Source organism: Triturus cristatus, chromosome 8 (assembly GCF_964204655.1).
Source record: "Triturus cristatus chromosome 8, aTriCri1.1, whole genome shotgun sequence".
In the NCBI taxonomy this organism is placed as follows: Eukaryota; Metazoa; Chordata; class Amphibia; order Caudata; family Salamandridae; genus Triturus; species Triturus cristatus.
Genome location: NC_140591.1, coordinates 71,486,837 through 71,513,030, shown reverse-complemented (window position 1 = coordinate 71,513,030; position 26,194 = coordinate 71,486,837). Strand labels below are relative to the sequence as shown.

Sequence of the window (26,194 nt, the reverse complement as noted above, 5' to 3'; positions counted from 1 at the left end):
ATTTTTTTTTTAAACACGAACAATGTAGCAGGGTTTGCATTTTGGACACAGACATATCTGTTTGTGGCCCACAGGGGTATCATAGTGTATTCTTAAGAAGAGTACTTTTTATTCAATAGTATGACTCTATAATTGAGCAATCACATGGGGTTTAATGGCTCACCTCCTCGTTTCTTTATATGCTGGGTGGCCCAGGTCGTATCCATTCGGAGTTGTTAGGCTGCATGTATTGCAGTGTCTGGTCTATTTAGTCTGTCCTATAGATAGATCCCCAATAGTTTTTCCACTCACCCTCATCCACTTTCTGTACTTTTAGGGCTACCCCTAGTTTTGTAGGAGCTCTTTTCCGCGGCTCTACATCAGTTCTTACTGGCCTGCTATTCTACCATAGTTGGGTGCTCCCGGCTACCCCAAAGTCTGGCAATATTAGAAGACCCATAAGACAGACTTTTTTTTATATATGTGAATAAAACATCTTCATTCAATAACCCAATATTGATAGATTTGATCATCTGCTCACTGGCATCTGGTGAGTTCTGACTACTGACAAGAATGTGACCAGTCTGGGACATGCCCAGATGATATGATTAAAAGTACCCAGCTATCCACAATCCTCTACACTGAGATCATTGCCAACTTTTGCAAATGGTATGAGTTAAAGCTGGGTTTAATCAGTGCTTAATTTGTAACAGCATAAGTGCGGGTGCCTGTGCCCTTTACTACTGAATGTTTTGGTGGGAACACCAAGGCTGGGTTGTCTTGATTCCACCCCCCACCAGACACTCTCTGCCTCTTTATCTCACTCTTGAAGGTTCTTTTTCATGCCAGATTTCTTCTTGTGTCACTGTTTTTATTATCATTCTCCTCCAACGCCTTTTTCCTGTTTGTGTTTTACTCTCTCTTGCTTATGGTCAAAGAAAACATATAAGTGCTGATTCCCAAAAATGAGTGCAGGTGGCTCCCACCTGCAACCACAAGCTCAAATTAAGCACTGGGTGCAATAGATTTGGTGAGGTATTGTAAGAAATTGAGTTACTACTTGACTGGGGGTGGGGAGGGGGTGAGACCGGGCCTAGCAGCAACCACAATCCTTGTCAGGGGAACGCACAGTAAAACCCCAAATGAACCTTTGTTCAACTCCTTGGTAGCTTGGCACAGAGCAGTCAGGCTTAACTTAAAGGTAACGTGTAAAGTATTGGTGCAACACTTCAAACAGTAAAACAGTGAAAACAGCTCACAGAAAGATCCCACACCAGGTTAGAATAATAGTGCAAACTATAATGAATAAAACGACCAAAATGACAAAAATGCAATCAATAGAACCGGAGTTATACATTTTTAAACAATAAAGTGTAAAATAGCACATAAAAGCATAAAGCACCAACGGCGGCTATCTGCTCGCGCTGAAACAGGTAAAAGTCAAAAGTTCAGGCTGATCATGATGGAGCATGTGCTGGATGCAGCAGATTACTCCCACTGAAGTTTTACCTACTCTTTCTCGCACCATGGGGCTTAATTTGACACTAGCTCTTCATGTGCAACTTTTCACACAATTTTTCTTTTCTTCATTTCCTAATTTTAAACACTGGATTTATCTTTTTCATGGTCAAGAAAGTCAGCGAAGATGACCAACGTGAGCAAACTGGTGAGTACCTACCAGCAGCTCCCTTGGCGACGCTTGTGTGAGGTACTTTCTGACCTTTCCCATATTTTTTCTTTTCTTTTGTACACATTATGAAATAAGGGTACAATTGGCGTGGCTTGATAAACAATAAATAAAAGTAACAATTGTATTTGGACATGTAGGACTGGACGCAACTGGTATTTGTTATAAACCAGTGTTAGGTTGGAGATATGAGTATCCCACCACCAGGATTACAGTAAAGATGTTCAGGTCTATTCAGTGGTCTGTTTCTAAGGCAATGTTATCATGTTTTAAGAAGAGAGAACAAGCACTTTAGCACTGGTTAGCAGCGGTAAGGTGTGCAGAGTCCCGAGGCCAGCAAAAACGAATTCAGCAAAAGAGTGGAGGGCAAAGTCAAACAATTTGTGGATGACCCTGCAGAGAGGGCCAGGTCCACCAGGCATCTTAATCTGAACCAGTCTCATCCCACCAGCTGCCTGTCTGGGACACTGCAATGCTTCTTTCCACTCAGTCTTTGAACACGTCCCACGTCTACTTCCCACACTGCTCTGAGCTTGCTAGGAGCATGTCATATTGGTGATCTGCCTTTTATAAATGATATTAGTGATGAATCTATGACATTATTCCGCCGCCTTTTTCCCCGCTTGGAATCACAACGCGGTCGTTACAACGACCGCGTTGTGATTCCGCATACCATTACTCCGCAAGTCGGAACAACGACTTGCGGAGGTGGGGGCGCTGGATGTTGGAATAGTATTATTTACTATTCCAACTCCAGTCTGTGCGGAAATTAGGGAAGGTGTTGGATTTTAAATCCAACACCTCCCCCCTCCGCAAGTCGTTCTTCCGACTTGCGGAGTAATGGTATGCAGAATCACAAAGCGGTCGTTCTAACGACCGCGTTGTGATTCCAAGCGGGGAAAAAGTTTTGCGGTAAACGTTGTTTACCATTAGTGATACAACTTTTTAAATTAATTCATTGGATTGAAAATGTTGACCCAATAGATTTCATCCACTGGGAAGTCCTCTGGGCCTCCCATTTATTTTAGCGGGTGTATGCCATTACCGAAGGGGGCTGGCCAAACGGCAATCAGTCTTGGCCCTGAACTAAATGGAGCAGGATAAAAGAACTGGTAAACCTTGTCCCCTGTTCCATGCAGACCATAAAATGTGTTTTAGGCCTGACCTGTTACTCAAATCAGTGTTCGACTCTAATCATGAAAAAAGTGGAAGGCTGGGCAGAGATATACATCTTGGCCAATGGCAGGCATTTACTATTTTTTCTATTTGATCATTCCCTTGGTGGAAAAGGGACACAGCGAGATTGAAATCTACATGTTTGTGTGCATTCCCAAACTTCCAAGGCAAACCATGCCCTGGAACGTCCACTTCCCTCCTCCTGAGTGGGATTTATTACTATGAATTTCTCTGGACTTGTGGTAGAGAAATCCACAGTAGTAAATATTTTTACACCTGCCTGGAACCCTTTGTAAATCCCTGGCAGGCGTAAAAGGGTGTATATTCAGCTTTAAACTTACGTTATGGCCAAAAATGTATTTGTGAATTGCTCCATTGCGTTAGTTAAGGGAAGGTTGCCTAGCGCACTTGCGTATACTGTGCACAGACACTTTCACCTTTAATGGATTCCTATATGCGGATGAATAAGTCGGGTATACTGACCAGACGTGTGGTACATAGCATATTATCTAAGGTACAAAGAATACAATTATGGGTATAAGCCAAATGAATTAATGCATGTGCTACCCTGAATGTAGGCTATACACTGATGCACATGGATGGTGTCTATCTGCAACCTGTGTATATTACCTGTTTCGTTGCTGTACTCGCCATCTGGGCAGGCGACGCACTCGAAGCAGCAGGTGGGTTCCCCTTCGATGATCCCTTTGCGCGTGCCCTCCTGGCAGTCTCTGCTGCAGTTTGAGAATGGTACCTGGAAAGAGAGAAGTCTCTGTAACGTCTGAGGATACAGCTTATCAGTTTAGTACAGTGTTGGAGGTAGAACCTCCTGAACAGGCAAAGGCAGAGATTGGGCAGGAGGCATCTCTTTACTGAAGACCATCCGTTATTCTAGTGTCTGAGGGATACCCAAGCTGGGCAGAAAGAGCGTGAGACTGGGAAAGAGACCATGTCTGACCATAAAGACCATCAGCAGTTTAAGCTCCTGAGGGATACCCAGCCGGGGCAGGTAGAGCATGGGCCTAGGATGGAGACCATGTCTGATCATGAAGACCATCAGCTCTTCTAGTGCCTGTGAGATACCCAGCCGGGGCAGGTAGAGCATGGGCCTAGGATGGAGACCATGTCTGATCATGAAGACCATCAGCTCTTCTAGTGCCTGTGAGATACCCAGCTGGGGCAGGTAGAGCATGGACCTAGGATGGAGACCAAGTCTGATCATGAAGACCATCAGCTGTTCTAACTCCTGAGGGATACCCAGCCGGGGCAGGTAGAGCATGGGCCTAGGATGGAGACCAAGTCTGATCATGAAGACCAACAGCTGTTCTAGCTTCTGAGGGATACCCAGCCGGGGCAGGTAGATCATGGCTATAAATACCAAGATTGGGGAGTGTAGAGGTAAAGCCATCCACGGGCATAGGAGGTGGATATGTCCTCCATACAGAATCAGTTACAAAACAAAAGGATCCACCTCCGGGGGGAAAAGAGGGGGTGAAGAAGAACCTGGGTTCAGATATCTTGGGTGGTGGAAGGTGTGTATCCTACTGTGGTTGGACACACACTGTGTTTGTTTAAATACCCCTCACACACCAGAATGGCCCTATGTGTGATGCAAGAGGGAGGGTCTGAAGTGAATGTAGGTGGGTGTATTAAAAAGGACCTGGCCTCGTTAGACGTAGAAACTTTAATAGGTCAGGGGAGGCTGGTGCTGTTAAAAAAGTGGTGCGGAGATGTCCTACTAGGAGTATCCGCACATTACGTAGGACATCTTCGCACTACATTATCAGTGCTCCTGCGTAGTCGCAGGTCGTAGCATGCCCCGTCCCGCAGCAGGGCGGGAAGACCCCCATGATGAAGCATGACACCAAGGGCCATTCTGGTGTGTGAGGGGTATTTAAACAAGCACAGTGTGTTAACAGATATCTGAACCCAGGTTCTTCCAGGTAGATCATGGGCCTAGGATGGAGATCATGTCTGATCATGAGCACCATCAGCTCTTCTAGTGCCTAAGGGATACCATGTCTGGGTTGGGAGGGCATGCATGGATCTCATTTAGGAGTCACCAGGGGTTGCAACTGCGACCCTTGGTTGGCCTCCAGTAATCCCTAGCACTGTGCTTGACCCCTGGCCGCAGAGGAAAAACCTAACCCTGCAAAACAATTATTTGCTGTTGCAAGAGGAGAGAAGGCCAGTAAATGGCTGTCTCAGTGTCTCGTGCTGCCCCATAGCATGTGAAGGGAGCGAGAAAGACAGGAGAGGGAAGGGATTAGAGAGGAAAAACTTCAAGGAGAAATGAGGGGGAAATACTGAAAAGGAAGAGGAGGAAGAGAATACAACAAAGAGACAAGACGTGTGCGAGATTAAGAGGCAAAAGCAGGGATGTGTATACGAGAGGGAAAGACATCAGAGAAGTGACGGATGTGACAGAAATACCGACAGGTGTGAAAGAGAATGATAGAGGTGAGAATGGTAGGTGATAAACACATAGAAGACAAAGAGACAGCTAAGGGTTGGAGAGATGCGAAGACCACTGAGAAGGGATTACAGTCTGAGAAATGTGCTTTAGATACATGTGAGAAAGAGATAGCTACGAGAGATAGAAAGAGAGGATGAGGCAGGCATGAGAAACGAAATAAAGGGACAGATAATGATAGACCACTGAGAAGCAGAGAAAGGTAGGTGACACTCTTAAGAAAGATACAACTCCGCGTTGGACAGGTTTAAAATAAGTAATAAAGAGGCAGCTGAGAGAGAGTCGGGAGAGAGGTGCAACAGGTGGGAGACTACTGAGAAAGAGTGTTTAGAGAAAAGGAGAGGCAGAGAGTCGAGAGATTCAAGAAAGACAATGAAAGAGACTGCTCAGAGAGAAGCCAAGATGGATGTGAGAGAGAGGCGCAATAAAGAGATACTTCAGAAAGACAGCTAAGAAGTGAGGAGGTAGACAGGTGAGAAAAAGACAGCTGAAAAAAAGGGTGAAATTGAGGGAATGCTGATAAAGTGGACAGAGCCTGGTTGTAGAGAGCAGTTATACAGTTTAGAGAGAAACACAGAGCCAGGTTACAAAAAACAGCAAGGAAAGAGGTAGGGAGCACGAAAGGTGAGACATGAATGTGATATTGAATGTGCAGGCTATAGCATCTCACCTGTGAATAAAAATGTGCCGGCTATAGCTGCTCGCCTGTGAATGAAACTGAAGGCTATGACATCTCACCTGTGAATGAAGCGTCAGCGTACATAGATACCACCAGTCTTCGGGCTAAATAATTGAGACCACGATCAGAATGACGTTGCCTTAAGAGTGCAGCCAGCGGTACAATAGCAATAGAATAGAGGACTGGGGAGAGTGGGCACCCCTGTCTCGTCCCCATGCTGATCACTTTAGGGTCCAATATTATGCCACTGACAAGCAGCCGAGCTGTGGGGAGTGTCTACAGAAGTGCGATCCACTTTAGGAAGGTTGGGCTGAAACCACGGTGCTGTAATAGTTTAAATATGAATGGCTGTTCCAATGAGATGAAGGCCCTTGTGACATCTTAAAACAAGCATTTGCAATGCAATAGGTCTCGCATTCACGCGAGTTTGAGCTATTGCATTGTAAATGACAATGCCTTTTATTTATGCTTTGGGTTTAAAACATAAATAAAAAGTGCAGTACCGCAAGTTGTTCCTAGAGGTCCCTACTGAGCAAGGCACCAGCACTGCTTGTCTAGGTGCAGCACCACAAGCTGCTCCTAGAGGTCCCTAGTGAGCATCATAAACTTTGAAGCTATGGTAAATCCACCCTACCCATAATGCATTGCATGCAAGACAGTACCACGAGTACATTCAATATATACAATTAGAAGCTTTGAAATGTGACAAAAGAATTATTACATTCATTCCGGATTAGGTTGTACTCTATGTGGAGCTGATGATGGGAAGTTTATAGAAGGTCTAATATAAATGTGAGATGTTCTAGTGAGTAAAGTAACCACTGTCAACCATGTTTAGTTCCAAGTGAGTGTCCGGTCTGAAGGCCATTAAGAAAATAGTGCTTTGAGGCTGTAATTAAAACCTAGTGCTTAACAACACATGTAATAGGGGGTGTCCTTATGGGAGGTTACTAAAAGGGACAGGGCGGTACTGCAAAGCCTAATGACAAATGGAAGCCAGCATTTACAAAGGACAGGGACAGGAGCCATTTAAAAAGATGGGCGGGAAGTAGCCAGAGCTTTATGCACATATCCTGAATACAGCCTGTCTCGAAGAGAAAGCGCAAGCGCTGCCTAGGCGAGACCTAAAAATGCCACAGCTGGTAGCTGTGGATCAAGGGTATGTAGCAAAGACAAAAGGGTGCAAAAGTTGTAGGAGGTTGGAATGCTTTGGGCGAAGCCCGACTGGTCAGGGTGGACTATGGTAGTGGGTAGTGGCAGTAACCTTGCCGCATGTATGCACACCAGGGGGCAGATTTACAAGCCCCTTGCGACACATTTCCGCTGCCGTTGCGTCATTTCTGTGACGCAGCGGCGGCGTAAATCATCCGCCATGTTGCACCGTATTTACAACGTGACGCATATAGGGAGATGCGTCATGTTGTAAACCACTGCGCCACATGAAACCTGCGTCAGGTTTCATGTGGGCGTTCCAGCGCAGGGTGGGTGTTCCCTCGCAGGTACGCCTCGTAAAAGTGACGCAGTGAAATCTAGAAGATTTCACTGAGTCACTTTTACGGCCATGCTGCGTCAAAACCCTGCGCCTGCTTGAAGCAGGCGTAAGGACTGACGCAGCATGTTCGGCATAGGGCACCCCCGAGCCTTGCTGGAGCCGCGTCGCGCTTGCGACGTGACTCCAGCAATGCGCCGCATTTCCGTTGGGGGATGCGACACGCATCTGCCCATTCATGCGCCACGGCGCGCCGCGCTGCATTGTTAATGCTTAGAAAACCAAAAAGGGGGTTCTGGCTCGTATGGCAGCAAGGCCAAACCAATTATAATGAAAGAACAAAATACAAGCCAATGCTGCGTGTAAATTTACCTACAATTCCCGTGACCTGAATGAAACAAGAACACTGACAACCAATTATTTCGTTGGATTTAATCCTATGAAAATTGTTTTTAGTTCACGTTCAAAAACATTTAAAACTGATACAGTACATATTCATTACACCACATATACAAAACTTAACTTGAAAATGACATTACTGAAAACATTTAGACACCACTGTGTTCATTCGCCCATAGGGCCAACATTCATACCGTTCATACTACTCATGCATCCACACTAACATATAACATACAACAGAAATCTACAATTTGATAATCTTTACACATAGGCCATCAAACCGCTACTGTACATAATGATGGGGCTTAATGCTGTTTTTTTAAGATTGACCGTAGAAAAGACAAGGTCTACGCGTTTCGAATCCCTTAGTTGGCAGGGATTCTCATCAGGACCGACATAGGACTGCAAACAAAGCAGAAAAGAAAGATTTTACTAAGCTGACCCACTTTGTAAGTGCACAACCGCATGGTCAACGGGGGAGTCTTACCTTAGTCTAAGGAACGGAGAACTCAGCCACAACTCTAAAGAAAAAAGGAAGGAGAGCCAACTTGGTTACCTATTTCTGTGAAATCAACACTAGAACACCACCTGGTTAGTAATGGACACACCCATACAACATAGAGACAATACAACCACGTAGTCTAGTTGTTAATAAAGAGGCTTACGGGTGTGTGGAGTTGTGTCTGGTTAACTGAAGGTGGTTCTGTCTAAAATCAGAAGCAACTACGGGCTTTTTTTCAGGCGTTGATTGATTCAAAACGATATCTGAAAGCAAGAGCAACAAGGATTCAAGGCGCGTCCTATCGCCTACAAAGATCGGATCCGAAATATTTTGAAAAAGGTTTTAGAGCGCTTACCTCCGCGGTGGAAGACAATGGAGGAACGTGATGCTGCTCGGTCAGCTGATGTCCCGAGCTGGGGCTTGCACGGCGTGAGATTCGCCGGCCGTTTTAAGGTTCGGTAACGATCAAATTCTCTGCAAGAGAATGGGAGGCTGCATCAGGTGACTAATACCAGGAGAAAGTCCTACGGAGTTAGTACGGTCTATTTGGTGTTGTTACCTGGAGAGCCGGCGTTGTCCGTGTCTCTGTATCTCTGGGAGTAAATCACCCGTTAGGTAGCTGTACTCCTATTGGGGCATTTTTACCCATGTGCAAAAGGGCGGGATCACGAAGGCTTCTGGGAGTCGTAGTCAGACCAACGATGTTGGGAGAATCGGTAGTTAGAGATGGATTGTCAGTTTGCCGCGGCGCCAAAATTAGCGCGTGAATTTGGGGGAGAGCGTTGGTCGGACTGTGTCAAGTGCACACTGGAACGTGTGCTGACTTGTTGTCAATATGCATTCACTGCACATATGACTGGAATGTATTCTGATAGGGGCGGAAAGCGAGGTGGGAAGCGCTGGTTGGACAGAAACCTGTCAAATAGTAAATATGAAGAGTCCGCTAAGTGGAAGATCAACTACACATATGCTATTGAATGTGTCTCATCTGTGGTATAAGAACGAGATTTAGCTCAGTGGCTGACTGGATGCCACTCATAAGTTGTATATCTCGGAGAGTTCATTCAATCCGTCTACCGACGTGTTAAATTTGATAATGAGCATGGCTTCTCTCTGTAGCAGTTTGGTGTCCAAGTCTCCACCTCTCTGGTCTTGTTCAACTTTTGATATCACTGACCATTTGAAATCCATTTCTGTATGTTTTTGCGTCACCCAATGATTCACTAAGGGGGCATTCAGAACATTTTTGCGAATCCGAGACTTATGTTGCTGGATTCGGAACCTTATCTCCTGATTGGTCTTGCCAATATAAAGTTTGTTGCATGGGCAGCTGATGCCATAGACTACGAACTTGGATTTACAATTGGTGAAACTCTCATGTTTCCAATGGATTCCATTGTGGGTAAATAGATATCCTTCAATGGTTGAGTCGCAGCAAATACAGGTACCGCATCTGTGATGTCCTTTTATGGGCGGTAGGCACAACAAATTTCTTAAATCAGTGCTTTTGGTCTTAGGTAGAGCGGCTCGCACTACGTGGTTGGCTATGTTTTTATCTTTCCTGAATGCAAATAGCGGTCTCTCATTGAATGTGTTGTCCAGGTTTTTGATCAGATGCCAATTTTGATTAATAGTTTTCTTAAACCAATTAGATGTTGGATTGAATGTCGAGACGCAAACCATTCTCTCTGTTTGCGATTTTTCACGTCTTTCCAGTAATGTTTCTCTTGGTGTCCACCATGCTCTTTTGATAGCTCTTTTCAAAAGTTTTTTCGGGTAACCTCTGGCCAGAAGGTTCTCCTTGAGCTTCTCTGCATGTAAAAAATATTCGTCTTTGAATGAGCAATTCCTGCGAATGCGCAGGAATTGCCCATAGGGCAAGTTCTCTCGTAGGCTACGTGGATGGTTGCTGGAGTAATGTAGCGCTCGATTGCGGTCAGTTTCTTTCTTGTATAACGTCGTCATTAGGCATCCATTCGTAGGGTAAACCTCAACGTCCAGGAAAGGCATTTTGATTTTGGAACAGTTCATACTGAATTTTATATCCGGAGTCCTGTTGTTAAGCCAATTGACAAAGGATTGTAGCTTTTGCTCATCACCTGACCATACCATGAAAACATCGTCGATGTATCGGACCCAGTTACTGATACAATCGGCGAATGGGTTGTTGCTATGGACAAATTTGTCTTCGTATTTAGACATATAGAGGACCGCTAGCTCGGGGGCGAATGGACAGCCCATCGCCACGCCTTTGATTTGGAAATAAAAGTCCTCTCTGAAGCAAAAATAGTTGTTCTTTAAAGCAAACGTGGCTAGCTCCATAATGAACTCTGTCGGGATTTTTTCAGGTTTGGGTCTGCTGTCTAGGAATGTTTTAATCACCAATTGTAAATCCAAGTTCGTAGTCTATGGCATCAGCTGCCCATGCAACAAACTTTATATTGGCAAGACCAATCAGGAGATAAGGTTCCGAATCCAGCAACATAAGTCTCGGATTCGCAAAAATGTTCTGAATGCCCCCTTAGTGAATCATTGGGTGACGCAAAAACATACAGAAATGGATTTCAAATGGTCAGTGATATCAAAAGTTGAACAAGACCAGAGAGGTGGAGACTTGGACACCAAACTGCTACAGAGAGAAGCCATGCTCATTATCAAATTTAACACGTCGGTAGACGGATTGAATGAACTCTCCGAGATATACAACTTATGAGTGGCATCCAGTCAGCCACTGAGCTAAATCTCGTTCTTATACCACAGATGAGACACATTCAATAGCATATGTGTAGTTGATCTTCCACTTAGCGGACTCTTCATATTTACTATTTGACAGGTTTCTGTCCAACCAGCGCTTCCCACCTCGCTTTCCGCCCCTATCAGAATACATTCCAGTCATATGTGCAGTGAATGCATATTGACAACAAGTCAGCACACGTTCCAGTGTGCACTTGACACAGTCCGACCAACGCTCTCCCCCAAATTCACGCGCTAATTTTGGCGCCGCGGCAAACTGACAATCCATCTCTAACTACCGATTCTCCCAACATCGTTGGTCTGACTACGACTCCCAGAAGCCTTCGTGATCCCGCCCTTTTGCACATGGGTAAAAATGCCCCAATAGGAGTACAGCTACCTAACGGGTGATTTACTCCCAGAGATACAGAGACACGGACAACGCCGGCTCTCCAGGTAACAACACCAAATAGACCGTACTAACTCCGTAGGACTTTCTCCTGGTATTAGTCACCTGATGCAGCCTCCCATTCTCTTGCAGAGAATTTGATCGTTACCGAACCTTAAAACGGCCGGCGAATCTCACGCCGTGCAAGCCCCAGCTCGGGACATCAGCTGACCGAGCAGCATCACGTTCCTCCATTGTCTTCCACCGCGGAGGTAAGCGCTCTAAAACCTTTTTCAAAATATTTCGGATCCGATCTTTGTAGGCGATAGGACGCGCCTTGAATCCTTGTTGCTCTTGCTTTCAGATATCGTTTTGAATCAATCAACGCCTGAAAAAAAGCCCGTAGTTGCTTCTGATTTTAGACAGAACCACCTTCAGTTAACCAGACACAACTCCACACACCCGTAAGCCTCTTTATTAACAACTAGACTACGTGGTTGTATTGTCTCTATGTTGTATGGGTGTGTCCATTACTAACCAGGTGGTGTTCTAGTGTTGATTTCACAGAAATAGGTAACCAAGTTGGCTCTCCTTCCTTTTTTCTTTAGAGTTGTGGCTGAGTTCTCCGTTCCTTAGACTAAGGTAAGACTCCCCCGTTGACCATGCGGTTGTGCACTTACAAAGTGGGTCAGCTTAGTAAAATCTTTCTTTTCTGCTTTGTTTGCAGTCCTATGTCGGTCCTGATGAGAATCCCTGCCAACTAAGGGATTCGAAACGCGTAGACCTTGTCTTTTCTACGGTCAATCTTAAAAAAACAGCATTAAGCCCCATCATTATGTACAGTAGCGGTTTGATGGCCTATGTGTAAAGATTATCAAATTGTAGATTTCTGTTGTATGTTATATGTTAGTGTGGATGCATGAGTAGTATGAACGGTATGAATGTTGGCCCTATGGGCGAATGAACACAGTGGTGTCTAAATGTTTTCAGTAATGTCATTTTCAAGTTAAGTTTTGTATATGTGGTGTAATGAATATGTACTGTATCAGTTTTAAATGTTTTTGAACGTGAACTAAAAACAATTTTCATAGGATTAAATCCAACGAAATAATTGGTTGTCAGTGTTCTTGTTTCATTCAGGTCACGGGAATTGTAGGTAAATTTACACGCAGCATTGGCTTGTATTTTGTTCTTTCTTGCATTGTTAATGCGGCGCATCAGTGGTGGCGCACGGGTGGTTTTGCGGGTCGCAAGTGTTCTGGCGCATCCCTGCTGATTTGCAGAGATGCGCCAGACCTTGTAAGTCTGCCCCCAGGATTTTATTATCTTGTGTTAATCATAGAAAGGGGCCAATAAGAATCACACAGGTTGCACGGTTTAATAGGTTTTAAGATCGTAACTATCAGGACTTCAGGTACAGAGGGCACTAAATTACCTGTCTGCCTCGCATCTTCGTACGTACGCTACCAAGGGCAGGTCCAGTACATCAGCATATTCCTTATCAAACTGAGCTGTCAGGCCATCCAACCTAGCAGCTTTATCCTCTGCCATGGTGCAGCTAGCTAGGATGACATCCTCTGCCATGAAATATTACCTATGTCCACTCTCCAGCCACATTATTTGGATGGCCTTGAAATAGGCGTTGAGCTTATCTAGTGGGATAACACTGGTGGAGGCATAAAGGGCAGAGTGGTAACGCAGAATCACTTGGGTGATAGCCACAGAAGAGTGAAACGGGTCCCCCTCTGTGTTTAATAATTCTGTTACATCCGAATTGCTCCAGTTCTTTTTTAGTAGAGCTGCCAAGGTCTTAATCACTCAGGGACATATTCACAAGCCCCTATTGCCACAGTAATGTCTCTTGTTTCGTCGTTCCTGTGGCGATACCGGCTTCACCTAATTTACAAGGCAGCGTTATGCCACTTTATGTGCCTTAACTCCGCCTTGTGAATAAGGCCCCCTTTCACACTATACTTAGTGTGAAAGGGGTGGGCAATGCATGTTGCGGTGGGCATTTTACTGCAACACCCATTGATTTTGATGCTGCCCCATATTTATAAGGCAGTGCCAAAATTAAGACCAGGGAAAACCTGGTCTTAACCGGGCGCAATAAGGTTAAATGCTTTATACCTCCTAGTTTTTGCTGTTTTTGTGTGAGCTGCATTGTGAAGCACACTTAAAAACAGCAAAACGCCATGCATAATTGTTTATGTGCAAGAAGGTGTCCGTTTCTGCACATAAACAATCATTTAAAAAATGACGACTTGCAACTTCTATGTGTGCTGCACAAAGCAGCACACATGGAAGTTCCAAATCGCCATTTAAGATTGTTTATGTGTAGGAAGTGACATCTTCCTGCACATAATCAATAATTCCCCACAACACAGGCACCTTTGCACTATGATTTCCATATTAAAGCCACACCCCAAATCACTGTAGCATGTACCAAGGCCACAATCTGATCCCACAAAGTATCAAAGAACTCAGGGGAGTCCACACAGGGACCATAAGCACATGCAAGGGAAACCTTCATGCCCCATATTAGGCCATGGGCGAGGACATAACGTCCGTCAGTATCACAAAGTACTTCATGCATCTGCCACTGGACCCCCTGCCATATAAGAATCGCTGTTTCCCATGCATAGGAAAGTAAATAGACACATAGCTCGCCCATATCTAGCCCGCTTGCAGGCAGGGCTGGGTATGCCTCGTGAGATGGAGTTCCTGCAGCATCACAGCCGCCACTGCCTGTCTGCGGAGGCAGGCAAGCATTTGCTGAAGTTTATAGGAGTCTTTCGGATCACGCACATTTCAGGATATGAGAGCAATATCGCTCATGGCGGGTATCTCTGTGGCATGCCCTAAATGTCAGATCTCTCAGACTCTACACCCTGTGGGTGCACCACGAGGAGTCTAGTAGAGCACACCAAAATGATCACTAAATTGTGTAGTCGATAACAGTATGTGGGAATAGGCAAACAACAAAAGAAAACCCAACTTCCTCTCCCTTCCCCTCACACTTAAATTACCCCAAACAGTTGTATCCCATCCACAGGACAAGAAGAGCAAAACCGAACCTGGGGTGCCATAGTAAGGTGGGCAATCTCCCTATCCTCTGAGCAGGTAGGTGACCAGACGTAACAATGTCATTGGGCTGTAGAGCATGAGTATCAGTCATTGTCGTAGAGGCCACTGTTTGTATCATTGGTATCATGGTAACTTGCAGCCGTCAATCCGCGGGTGTGTCTGCAGCAAAACATCATGGCCAACTTGGGGTCCATAAAGTAGGGAGTTTTTCCATTCTGAAGGACCCAGAGTCGAGCTGGATACAGAAGGGCATAAGTGAGATTCATCTTCATAAGTAGCCGTAAAGCAGGAATAAACTATCTGCGAGCAAATTGCACTACTAGGGCGAGGTCAGAATAAAACTCGAGTTTGTTCCATTGATATTGAATCTCGCCTTTCTCCCGGGCTAAGGGCAGTATCATGTCACTGTCCCTCAAGTGTAATATGTGAGCAAAGATAGGCAGGGGTCCATATCCCAGTGGACGAGCTCCTGGACAGTGGTGGCTGCCAACCCCGAGAGTGGTTGGGCGGGAAAATTAGTCGTTTGGACTTCCCGGGCTAAGGGCAGTATCATGTCACTGTCCCTCAAGTGTAATATGTGAGCAAAGATAGGCAGGGGTCCATATCCCAGTGGACGAGCTCCTGGACAGTGGTGGCTGGCAACTCCGAGAGTGGTTGGGCGGGCAAATTAGTCGTTTGGACTCCAGTGTAGGATCCAGCCAAGTCCCTTAACCAATCCTGGCACTACTCTCATGCTGTTAACCAGCATGAGAGAAGCGCCAGGATTGAGGGAGCAGCCTTTCTCGAAGCCCCCAAGCGAGTGCTTGCTCTCAACTCAGCTGTCCCACACATCTGGGTTGAGAGGTTTAAAGTGCGTATGTCTGGCTGGCAGACGCAGACAGCCGGGCAAAAAGACATGCACACTTTCAACTAGTGCACAGGCAGCCCACCACTCCTTGCTGTTGCTGCCACACAGCAGGCTCTGACCAGTCCTGATACTCAGTTCGGGGCGGATGGATTAAAAATGTAATAAGTTAACTCTATTAAAATTTTGGTTTTCATCTCTGAGGCATTTTAGGTCATGGAGCGACGCTCCTCCGCTGTAACCAAGGCGCTGCCCTGCTCCACGGAGAATAGGGTGATTAATCGGTCCTCAAAAAGGGTGCAAAGGAGGGTCTCAACATAATCCTCAACATTGGACATGGCGGTGGAATCAGGTATACCGAAGATTCTAATATTGTTTTTCCTCAAGCCTGACTCTAGGTCCATTCTCTTGGCTTTTATAAGGGAAAGAAAGTTTTCCATCTGCAGGAGCCATTCGATATTCACCAGAGCTCTATCTTCTGAGTGGGACACCTGCTGTTCTAGTTGAGACACTCTGTCATCATTTTTATCAAGTCGGTTGCCCAAGAGATCCAATTTGTTAGTGAGTGTATCAGTTTGAAAGTCAATTGTTTGTAAGCTGTTGCGGACATCAGTTAGAAGGTCTTTGATGGCCAGGCCCTCATCACAGTCATCACAAATTCCAGCAGCTATGTATTCATCATTATCGTTTACACTGGGTTGTTTAGGGGATGCTTTTTGTCAAACACCAGTTTAGGTTGGTGTCTGTCCATCTTTCCCATTGCAAGTGAGCCAATGGGAGGCAGGTTTTCAAGCTCCTAGAAGCTCTTGCCCCAGCTCTCACAAAGCAGGCAACACCACCGAGCAAATTCAAGTCTCACTTTTCGCCAGTCCCCCGGGGGAACACCCGCAGGCCGAGGTGCAGATGGCGATATGGGGGTCACCAATATGGACACATCTCTCCGGTAGTTGCTGGTACTTCTCAGCAGTCACATACCAAGTGTAGTCAAGGTGTGCTCAGGGCCACCAGTGATACCTGCTGGTGCTGGGATAGTTCCAGGAAGATGTTATGTTATGTTATACTTTATTTGTATAGCGCACATAAACCAAAAAGGTTTCTTGGTGCCTGGGTAAAGAAAGGCAACATCTAACCAGGATTTTATCAATATGCTGTGGTACCATTAAGAGGTTCATTTGGGCCGATCTGAGATTGCGCTTTGGAGTATAGCACTGGATTCTCGAGGATATAAACTTATGGCTTTTTTTGTGAAGGGATATAAAAATAATGCAAGCTGTTTGGAAGATTGTTGGTCGAGCTACCAGAAGCCAGTGCAGTTGGTTAAATATGACAGTGCCTGGGTTGTTGAAATCTCAGTCATGTCTTTTGATAGCAGCAAGGCAGAAGTCTCAGATCCACAGGCCCGCGGTCCAATCCTCGGGCCCTGGGTGCGGCACAGTCTCAGCAGATCTTCACACAGGAGAGGGGGCAGAGGAGTATCACTTAATGTCTGCACTACGAGCCACCCTGCTTGGGCATCCCAGGGGGTAGTAGCCGCACAGGTCTTATCGCCAGGCAGCAGCAGTGGTTTCGCAATCAGGCGTGGAAAGGAGACAGAGCAGTTTTTTCTTAGCTGGTCCCGAGGCAGCTCTCTGCAAGACCGTAATCCTGTGTGCCTGAGACTTGGACCTCCTGAGGCACGGGCACCGCTGTCCCTTGCCGCCAGCAGATGGGGCGGCGGATAGAAGCGCCCACACCCCCAACAGCGGGCAATGTAGTCCTACTAGCACGGCCGCAGCTGCAGCAATAGCAGGCTTTCCCTTACCTGACCTCTCGGCACACCGCCTCCCATGATCGGTGCAGGCCCATGGCGCGCGGCATCACAGGAGGCCCCGTCTTCCATGGCCGGCAGCGGTTCTCTTTCAGTGCTGCATACTCGCTCCAGCATTGCTTCGGGCACTCTAAAAGAGAGTGACTGTCGCTGAACTGTCTTGATGTCAGCCCAGCCGTATAGAAACTGGCAGATATTTCACTGTGCCGGCAGAGCCTCACAGAGTGGTGCGGCTGACCCATTCTCCCGAGTGTCCCCCTCCACATATGGTGTGCTGACGTCAGTGCAGGTCACAGTACCGCTCAAAAGGGGTGTGGTAGAATGTGAGCCCTTGACCAGGGTGGAGACAGGCGTGAAGAAAATAATGAGGATCTCAGTGAGACAATGCACTCTGTGAGAATGCCAGCAGGTTTGACAACGTGGAAATGTGGGTCTAAAGATCAGGGTAAGGCGAACAAAGGAGGCTTTCAAAGATCTAAGGTCTACCCACCCACATTCATGGTGTGTTAGGATAGACAAGTGCTTGGGTAGAAAAGTATGTCTATGAAGCTCAGCCTTGTACAATTAGTTAATTATATTAAGGGGATAAGTCGTTAGATCTCCCCCAGGGATGTTTTCAACGTAAATAAAGACACTTACACCTGGAGTATATGAGGAAAAAGGGGTCATGGGGTTTTTAAAGTTTGAGCTTAGCCTGTGTAGCTGCGTGATTGAATGATCCATTGTCCTACTGATATTGCGATGTGCATTTATCCGCGATTGCATGTTAAAGAACGTAGCACAGGCGTGCTAGGTGTTACAGTGGCAGAATTAAAGTTTGTTAATGAATGTCAGCACCTCTCTCCAGTCTGGTAAAGTATAAACCTCCAACCTAAAAACAATTTCCAGTGTCTGAATGTTTTATACTGTCTGCCAAGCGGCAGTCGTGGGCGCCACAGTCGTGCCCCATGATGGCACACAAGATGATCCCTATGGCTTGGCCTTGGTGCATAAATTCATTAGATGTTTGAATACTTATATAGAAAATTTAGGCCACATCTAAGGTGCCCACTTGGCATGCCTGACCATACATAAAGCGGTTGTCTGGCACGCCAGGGTGAACAAGGGCCGCGCGCCCACCCACCTCAGTGGAGAAGCCGCTCCAGAGGATCTTGTCCTCGCGGATGAACAGCCTTTCTCCTTTCTTGGCGTAAACGTTGTAATGGCCAATTTCCTCAAAGACAATGGAGCCATCTTCGGGGGACTGATGCCAGTTGATTATTGAGTAGTTTCCAATTAAGTCTCCAAACTCGTCAAAGTCCACTCGTTCCCCCATGTTGTTGGTGAAGTTCAGGTGCCGGAGATGCTTCAAGACCTGTAGAGAAGTAGATTTAAGGGAGATAAGAAGACAGGATAAGCAGGGATTCACTTTCAGGATTTCATTTCCATCTTCGTCAAATTTTCCATTACAGTTTTTACAATTGAAATGTTTTAGAACCTTTGCATGTATTTGAAAAATGTATGCTTTTACAAAAAATCTGTAGCACAAAGTTCAAAAATGTGAGACAGACTTGTGAGAGCTCCACAGGAATTTCAAGAAGAAGCAGAGAGCATCTCTCAAATTACCCCAGGCCGAGTTGGAATAAAGGTGTGGGACACCCTTGGGCTCACACTCCAAATGTCATAAATATACCCCATCCACAAATGCCTCTAATACTTAACAGGAATGTAGGAGTGAGGATCGGGAGGGATCGAGAGGGATCCAAGTGGTCACTGTGCTGCCTATCTCTTTCGTCAGAGACTGAAGTGAGGATCCTCCCCGCCGTGCAGCTATCGATTCTGGGAGCTCTAGTATCGCTCAGACAGGGAAAAGTCATCCATCACAGGTTGGGCCCTAAGAGTCCACACAGGGTCCGATTGGCCTATAAGCAGGGCCACTGGAATTATGCAATTGTGCAGCGGTGGCGATTTTCGCATACTTATAGGTTTGCTGCAGTTGCCACATAATCCATCATCTGCAGCATAATTTGCAGATTTAAACAAAAAAATAAAGTTTCTTGCTCAAATGGTTCAACCGTTACTAAAAATTGCAGCAACACGTGGTGCTGCACGCTGAAAGGCCCTGTGCAAAGGTGGACCGATCACCTTTATGTTGCTTACTGCTATATTTGGGTATTAAAATGGCACTAATGATGTGCAGCCAATGCACAGACAGTGTTACCAAGTTTAAAAATGACAAAATAGTAAAGTAGTACTATTACAAAATATGCCACCTTGTGCTGCATAATTTTCCTTTTTTGATGCAGCATTTACTCAATCCACCTGTATAATTTGGCCCTCTCCACCTGCATAATTCGAGGAGCTCTGCCTATAAGGCAGGCTGATGGGCTGGTCGGACAGATCAGTGTGTGGGCCGGATTTTTAGCAGTTGTGGGCCGGTTTCACTGTTTATTCTGTGATATCACCACTTTTTTACCTAACTACTTCGCTAACGAAGGGCACTTTTATTTTGGTGCTCGGGTCTATTTTTTTTGTCCCTGTCCGACCCTGAGTCCACGAAGAAATGAAGAATTACCTGGGTGATCCTGAACACTGTGCCCGACTTCCCCAGTGAGTGACCTCTCATGCTGGCACAGTTTCACTCTGATAGCTTCCTGCTCTCAGCAGGTGACGTCACCAGGTGAAACATACCGGCATGCAGATTGACTGCACGCCTTGTAATTCCATAGAATCCCTAACAGGAGTCACCATCTCTACCAGAATTTAGCCCCGGTTCATTTGGAGGGCATACATCTCGATAAACTTATTTAAACTCCTTTTTAGGTCTCGCCTGAGCCAGCGCATGCGCTGGACTGGCGAGACATTTAGTGAGTGGACTTCAGAAATCCAACCACAAGCTTTTGCTTGTGGCCTAAAGCTTGCAGTTACGCGTGCGGGCGTGCGCACAGCCACCAACTGGCTGCGCCATCTGGCTTTCCTCTCTCGCTCGCGGGCACCCTTACACTCGCGGGACGCTGCAAATGCTTTCACATTTGCCGCGCGCGCACACAACTCCCGGGCTTAGTGCTTTCATCTGATATTGTCAGATTACATTACATTAGGCCACGCCCGCTTGCCTGTCCTGCATAATTATAGCGCAAACTTGAACCAAGGGCATTATAGCGCTTCACACAGAAATCAGCTCCCCTTACACAACAGTTTTTAAGCATAGTGTAACAAAGCTATTTGCACGGAATAATAAGATGTTGCGCCTGAGCTGAGATTCTAACCTAGTTACCCAGCTCTAATATCCACAGCCCTAGCCGCAACAGGTGTGATATTAGGAGATTTGTCATGAGAACAAGCACTCCCTGAGCTGTGAATACGTAGTGCTTTCACCTGATATTGTCCGATTAAATTACATTAGGCCACACCGGCTTGCCTGTCCCGCATAATCATAGCACAAACTTGAACCAAGGGCATTATAGTGCTTCACACGGAAATCAGCTCCCCTTACACAACTGTTTTTAAGCACAGTGTAACAAAGCGATTTGCACAGAATCACAAGATGTTACGCCTGAGCCGAGATTCTAACCTAGTTACTCAGTTCTAACATCCGCAGCCCTAGCCGCAACAGGTGTGATATTAGGAGATTTGTCATAAGAAGAAGCACTCCCTGTGCTGTGAATACGTAGTGCTTTCACCTGATATTGTCCGATTACGTTACATTAGGCCACACCCGCTTGCCTGACCCGCATAATTATAGCGCAAACTTGAACCAAGGGCATTATAGCACTTCACACGGAAATCAGCTCCCCATACACAACAGTTTTTAAGCACAGTGTAACAAAGCGATTTGCACGGAATCACAAGATGCTACGCCTGAGCCGAGATTCTAACCTAGTTACCCAGTTCTAACATCCGCAGCCCTAGCCGCAACGCGTGTGATATTAAGAGATTTGTCATAAGAAGAAGCACTCCCTGAGCTGTGAATACGTAGTGCTTTCACCTGATATTGTCCGATTACATTACATTAGGCCACACCCGCTTGCCTGTCCCGCATAATCATAGCGCCAACTTGAACCAAGGGCATTATAGCGCTTCACACGGAAATCAGCTCCCCTTACACAACAGTTTTTAAGCACAGTGTAACAAAGCGATTTGCACGGAATCACAAGATGCTGCGCCTGAGCCAAGATTCTAACCTAGTTACTCAGTTCTAAGATCCGCAGCCCTAGCCGCAATGGGTGTGATATTAGGAGATTTGTCATAAGAAGAAGCACTCCCAGAGCTGTGAATACGTAGTGCTTTCACCTGATATTGTCCGATTACGTTACATTAGGCCACACCCCCTTGCCTGTCCCGCATAATTATAGCGCAAACTTGAACCAAGGGCATTATAGCGCTTCACACGGAAATCAGCTCCCCTTACAGAACAGTTTTTAAGCACAGTGTAACCAAAGCGATTTGCACGGAATCACAAGATGCTGCGCCTGAGCCGAGTTTCTAACCTAGTTACCCAGTTCTAACATCCGCAGCCCTAGCCGCAACGGGAGTGATATTAGGAGATTTGTCATAAGAAGAAGCACTCCCTGAGCTGTGAATACGTAGTGCTTTCACCTGATATTGTCCGATTACATTACATTAGGCCACACCCGCTTGTCTGTCCCGCATAATTATAGCACAAACTTGAACCAAGGGCATTATAACGCTTCACACGGAAATCAGCTCCCCATACACAACAGTTTTTACCACAGTGTAACGAACTCAGCGCCACCACAGCATCACTCAGCACCACCAAAGCCTCACTCAGCACCCCCACAGCATCACTCAGCACCACCACAGCATCACTCAGGGTCACCACAGCATCACTCAGCACCACAACAGCACCACTCAGCGCCACCACAGCATCACTCAGCACCACCACAGCATCACTCAGGGTCACCACAGCATCACTCAGCACCACCACAGCATCACTCAGCACCACCACAGCATCACTCAGCACCACAACAGCATCACTCAGGGCCACCACAGCATCACTCAGCACCACAACAGCACCACTCAGCGCCACCACAGCATCACTCAGCACCACCACAGCATCACTCAGCACCACCACAGCATCACTCAGGGTCACCACAGCATCACTCAGCACCACATCAGTATCACTCAGTATCGCCTTTGCACTAGTACAGCACCACCTCAGCATCCCTCAGCACCACCTCAGCCTGCTCTCGGAATCTGGCATCTGTTGATTCTCCCTTAGCGTCTGGCTGCTGCTCGTGTTATAATACAGGTACTAGTTCCCGACCTTCACCCTCTGATTGTTTATGCCCCCTCAAAAAAAAGTTTTAACAAACAACCATTGGAATAGGCAGAAACAAGTTGCCAGCATTGCAAGAAAAAAAGAAAACTGAGGACATTTTTTATTGTAAATACTTTTTTTAATATGGTCGTTCAGTTGTACATAATGCCTTCTTGGTCATATATAAGGTAACAAAAATGCTTCTGACACTTTTTTATTAAAACTTTTTAGCAAGCTGCACAGCAGCCACACTTCTCTACAGCACAGCTTAAAGACATTGGCAAAGTCAATAGCTCTGGCTAAACACTAATAAGGCCCCAAAAGCGAGACCTATTGGCTATGCCAATGCTTGTTACACTAGAGGAAATGCTGTTGCAGCCTATAGAACCTTTGCACCTGCGTGATGGACCGTGTCCGTCTTGGGCAGGACTGCGGCCATTACGTGCTTAGAGGAAAGTGAGGGGGTGAGCAGCTGTTCTCCAGAGGTGCTCGGACAGCGCTCCTTCTACACATGAACGTCTGCCTCACAGATTCTGAGAGACATTTACCAGTTCTTCTCTCCGGGAAAAGTGCTGTGCAGGATGCGGGCATGCAGCTGAGGTGAGGGCTGAATAAGAATGAACTTATCAAGCAGAAGATTTGAATTCGATCACATTAGGCCACGCCCTTAGTAACATAAGCCACATGGGGCTCTCACTTCTAAAGCCGCGCCACAATTACAGCTCCCCGCCTTTTCCGTCCCACGTGAAGCACTTCAAGGGACCATGGCTGCTGCTTGTAATCAAACACATTAGTTCGAAATGCTCACCTAGGATAATGCGAATGTAATTTGTTCCGCCTCACTTGTATATATTGAAAAGAAGAATAACACAGACCTGGGAACAAGGATGTTTAATTTTTTTACAAGGTCTTTGTATCTGGTCGTAAACTTTATTTAGAAAATAAATAAAAGGGTGCAATAAAAATATCTATTCGGCACTCTGCCAAATAAAAGCAAATCACAATGACATTGTGCAAAACAGACCCAGTTTGTGACTATGAGCTTGGCACCCACAGAAAGAGAGGTCATATTTATTCAAATCATATAGCTTTTAACTTTTTTCTAAAATGGGGGTGAATATTATAAGGAGCAATCGACCCACCCCTAATGCAGTAAACAAACGCTACCCTTATCATTGCATTATGACTCTTCTCCCATCCCCTCCACCTCCCCTTTACTCATCCCAAACCCCCTCCTACCGCTATGAACTCCATAAAAAAAACAATAAAACTTTCTCAACCCTCGCCTCCTCTATTCCTCCATTAGTCCTTTTCAATCGAAATAACAGACTATAATGTCCACCACTCAAATTAATTTCATATTTCCCTATACGAATTCCCTACTAATCCTACTTGACTTCTGGAGTAGCGTGCTGCCCACCGAAAAGCGCTTCAACACCTCATCAAGAGTTGCAAGCGCTATATAAATGCAAACCCTTCCCTCTTCTATCCCTCTACTATACTTTTTCAATCCAAATAACAGACTAACATGTCCACAGCACAAATCAATTAACTTCATATTTCCCCACACCAATTCACCACAAATCCTTTTTGTGTTTTGGGTTCCGGAATAGTGTGCTACTTGCTGAAAAGCGATACAACACCTAATCAGGGGTAGCAAGCACTATATAAATGCAAACCATCCCTCTTCCATCCCTCCACTATCCTTTTCAATCCAAATAACAGACTAACGTCCACCACTCAAAGATTTTTTTTTCCCTAGACTAACTCACCACTTATCCTTTTTGTGTTCTGTAGTACTGTGCTACTCATCTCAAAGCACTTCAACACCTCATCCCGGGTAGCAAACGCTATATAAATGCAACCCTTTTTCTCTTCTATCCCTCCACTATACCCTTTTCAATTCAAATAACAGACTAACATATCCACCACTCAAATTAATTAGATATCTCACTATACTGATTCAACACTAATTCTTGTTGGGGTCAGGAGTAGTGCGCTACTCACTTCAAATCGCTCCACCACCCCATCAGGGTAGCATGCGCTATATAAATGCAAACGCTTCCCTCTTCTATCCCTCCAGTATCCTTTGCAATTCAAATGGCAGACTAACATATCCACCACTCAAATTCATTTCATATCTCACTATCCTAATTCACCACCATTTCTTTTTTGGGTTCCGGAGTAGCGTGCTACTCGCCAAAAAAGTGCTTTGACGCCTCGTCAGGGATAGTAAACGCTATATAAATGCACTTTCTATAACAATTACAATCCCTTCAAAATCGGAAATTACAGATAGTTGTAGTCGCTGTCACTTGACGCCAGGTGGCGAGAGAGACCAAAAGATAAAAGGAGATGGCCCTAAACCACGAGATTGCAAATTGTACCTGTTGAGGTCAATTTAAAAAGGGCGCAGGAAAAGTGATAGAAATGTTTCATGCACTTATTAGAGAGTTGCTATATTGTCGGCTCTAAGGTTCGACCTGCATTTTTTCATGAAAGGTGTCACAGCAGGCCGTAAATAACACCATAAGACCTGTTTCCATCGAGTTACATAGAAAGTGTTAATGGCAAAAACACCAGCAGCTCCATGCATGCTTGGGGAGTTTATGCGCTCCTTTTTTTGCGTTCTGGGACTTATATTCCTGTTTATCCCATTATAAAATAAGGACTACAACTCCCAGCAGGCTAGCCGAGAGTATGTATTGGCTGCTCGTGGACGGCCATTGCACATTGGGGACATCTAAAGTTGACTTGTCGGCTAGACGGGTACAGGACGCAACTGACCTGCCAACTTGTCCCAGAAACCCTTTCCCCAACCCCACGCCGCTGCCATGAGGAATGACAGCCTAACCCCTTGGCCTGAAGATGCCACCACAGGAAATCACTTTTCAGAGCAGTAAGTGACTTCAGAAGAAGTGTTGGTGAGCTTCTCTGTTGATGGAGCCCCACAGTTTCAATCTGCAGGTTCCCCCAAAGCAGCAGCAGCAGTTGTTTGTGTGAAATACACAGGCTGTGTTTTTTCAGGAGTCCACCTCTTTTTTTTTATATATCCAAATTTTATTGAATTTCCACACACACAAACAAATCAGCAAAATCACGGGTAGTAGATATTCAGTTACATCATCAATGTCTATATGACCCCGGTTCTGCACTCCGTGGGGCGTACAACCACAGAAAGAGTTAGAGTATCATTCGCTTTCTTCTACAGCGCCCATCCATTTACCCCACACCCTCCGGTATTTCTTGGGGCATCCGCGTGCCGCGTATAGAGCTTTCTCTTGTATCGCGCACCAGTCCACTCCCTTGCGCCACTTTCCCAGGGCTGGTGGATCGGGACAAATCCGTGCTGCCGGTATGTCGCGCTTGGCAACTATCATAGCTGTGTTAAAGAAGGTCTTGTCGTTCCGGGACCCTTCTAGCCCATCTGATATCCCCAGTAGTGAGTGGCGTTGATCGTGAGGAACTGTCCACCCCAAGACCTCCGTAAGTTCCTCTTCAATGGCTCCCCAAAAATTTGCCAGCCGGGGACAGGTCCAGACCATGTGGAAAAAATGTGCTGGGGCCTGGCCGCACTTAGCGCAAGACGCGTCAGAGCGCAAACCCGCTCGCTGAAGGCGTACCAGAGTGAGGTAAGTGGTGTGCAAATAGTATAATTGGATTAGTCTAAGTTTGGCGGAGGCGGTAATTG

At 45.9% G+C, this 26,194-nt stretch overlaps 1 protein-coding gene and 1 long non-coding RNA gene across 4 annotated transcripts in view; one reads left to right on the top strand and one right to left on the bottom strand.

The window, feature by feature from the left end:
- The window catches only part of CASR (calcium sensing receptor), a 606,327-nt gene that overhangs the window by 14,083 nt on the left and 566,050 nt on the right, over positions 1 to 26,194 (bottom strand). For both annotated transcript variants that reach the window (XM_085621014.1, XM_085621013.1), the window contains exons 5-6: positions 18,367 to 18,597; positions 3,473 to 3,596 (exon numbers count right to left, since the gene is read on the bottom strand). In XM_085621014.1, the coding sequence (XP_085477140.1) occupies positions 3,473 to 3,596; positions 18,367 to 18,597 (355 nt within the window). The remainder of the gene's footprint in view (positions 1 to 3,472; positions 3,597 to 18,366; positions 18,598 to 26,194) is intronic.
- Positions 1 to 26,194, top strand: part of LOC146801354 (uncharacterized) — a 463,543-nt gene that overhangs the window by 133,428 nt on the left and 303,921 nt on the right. The window lies entirely within an intron of this gene.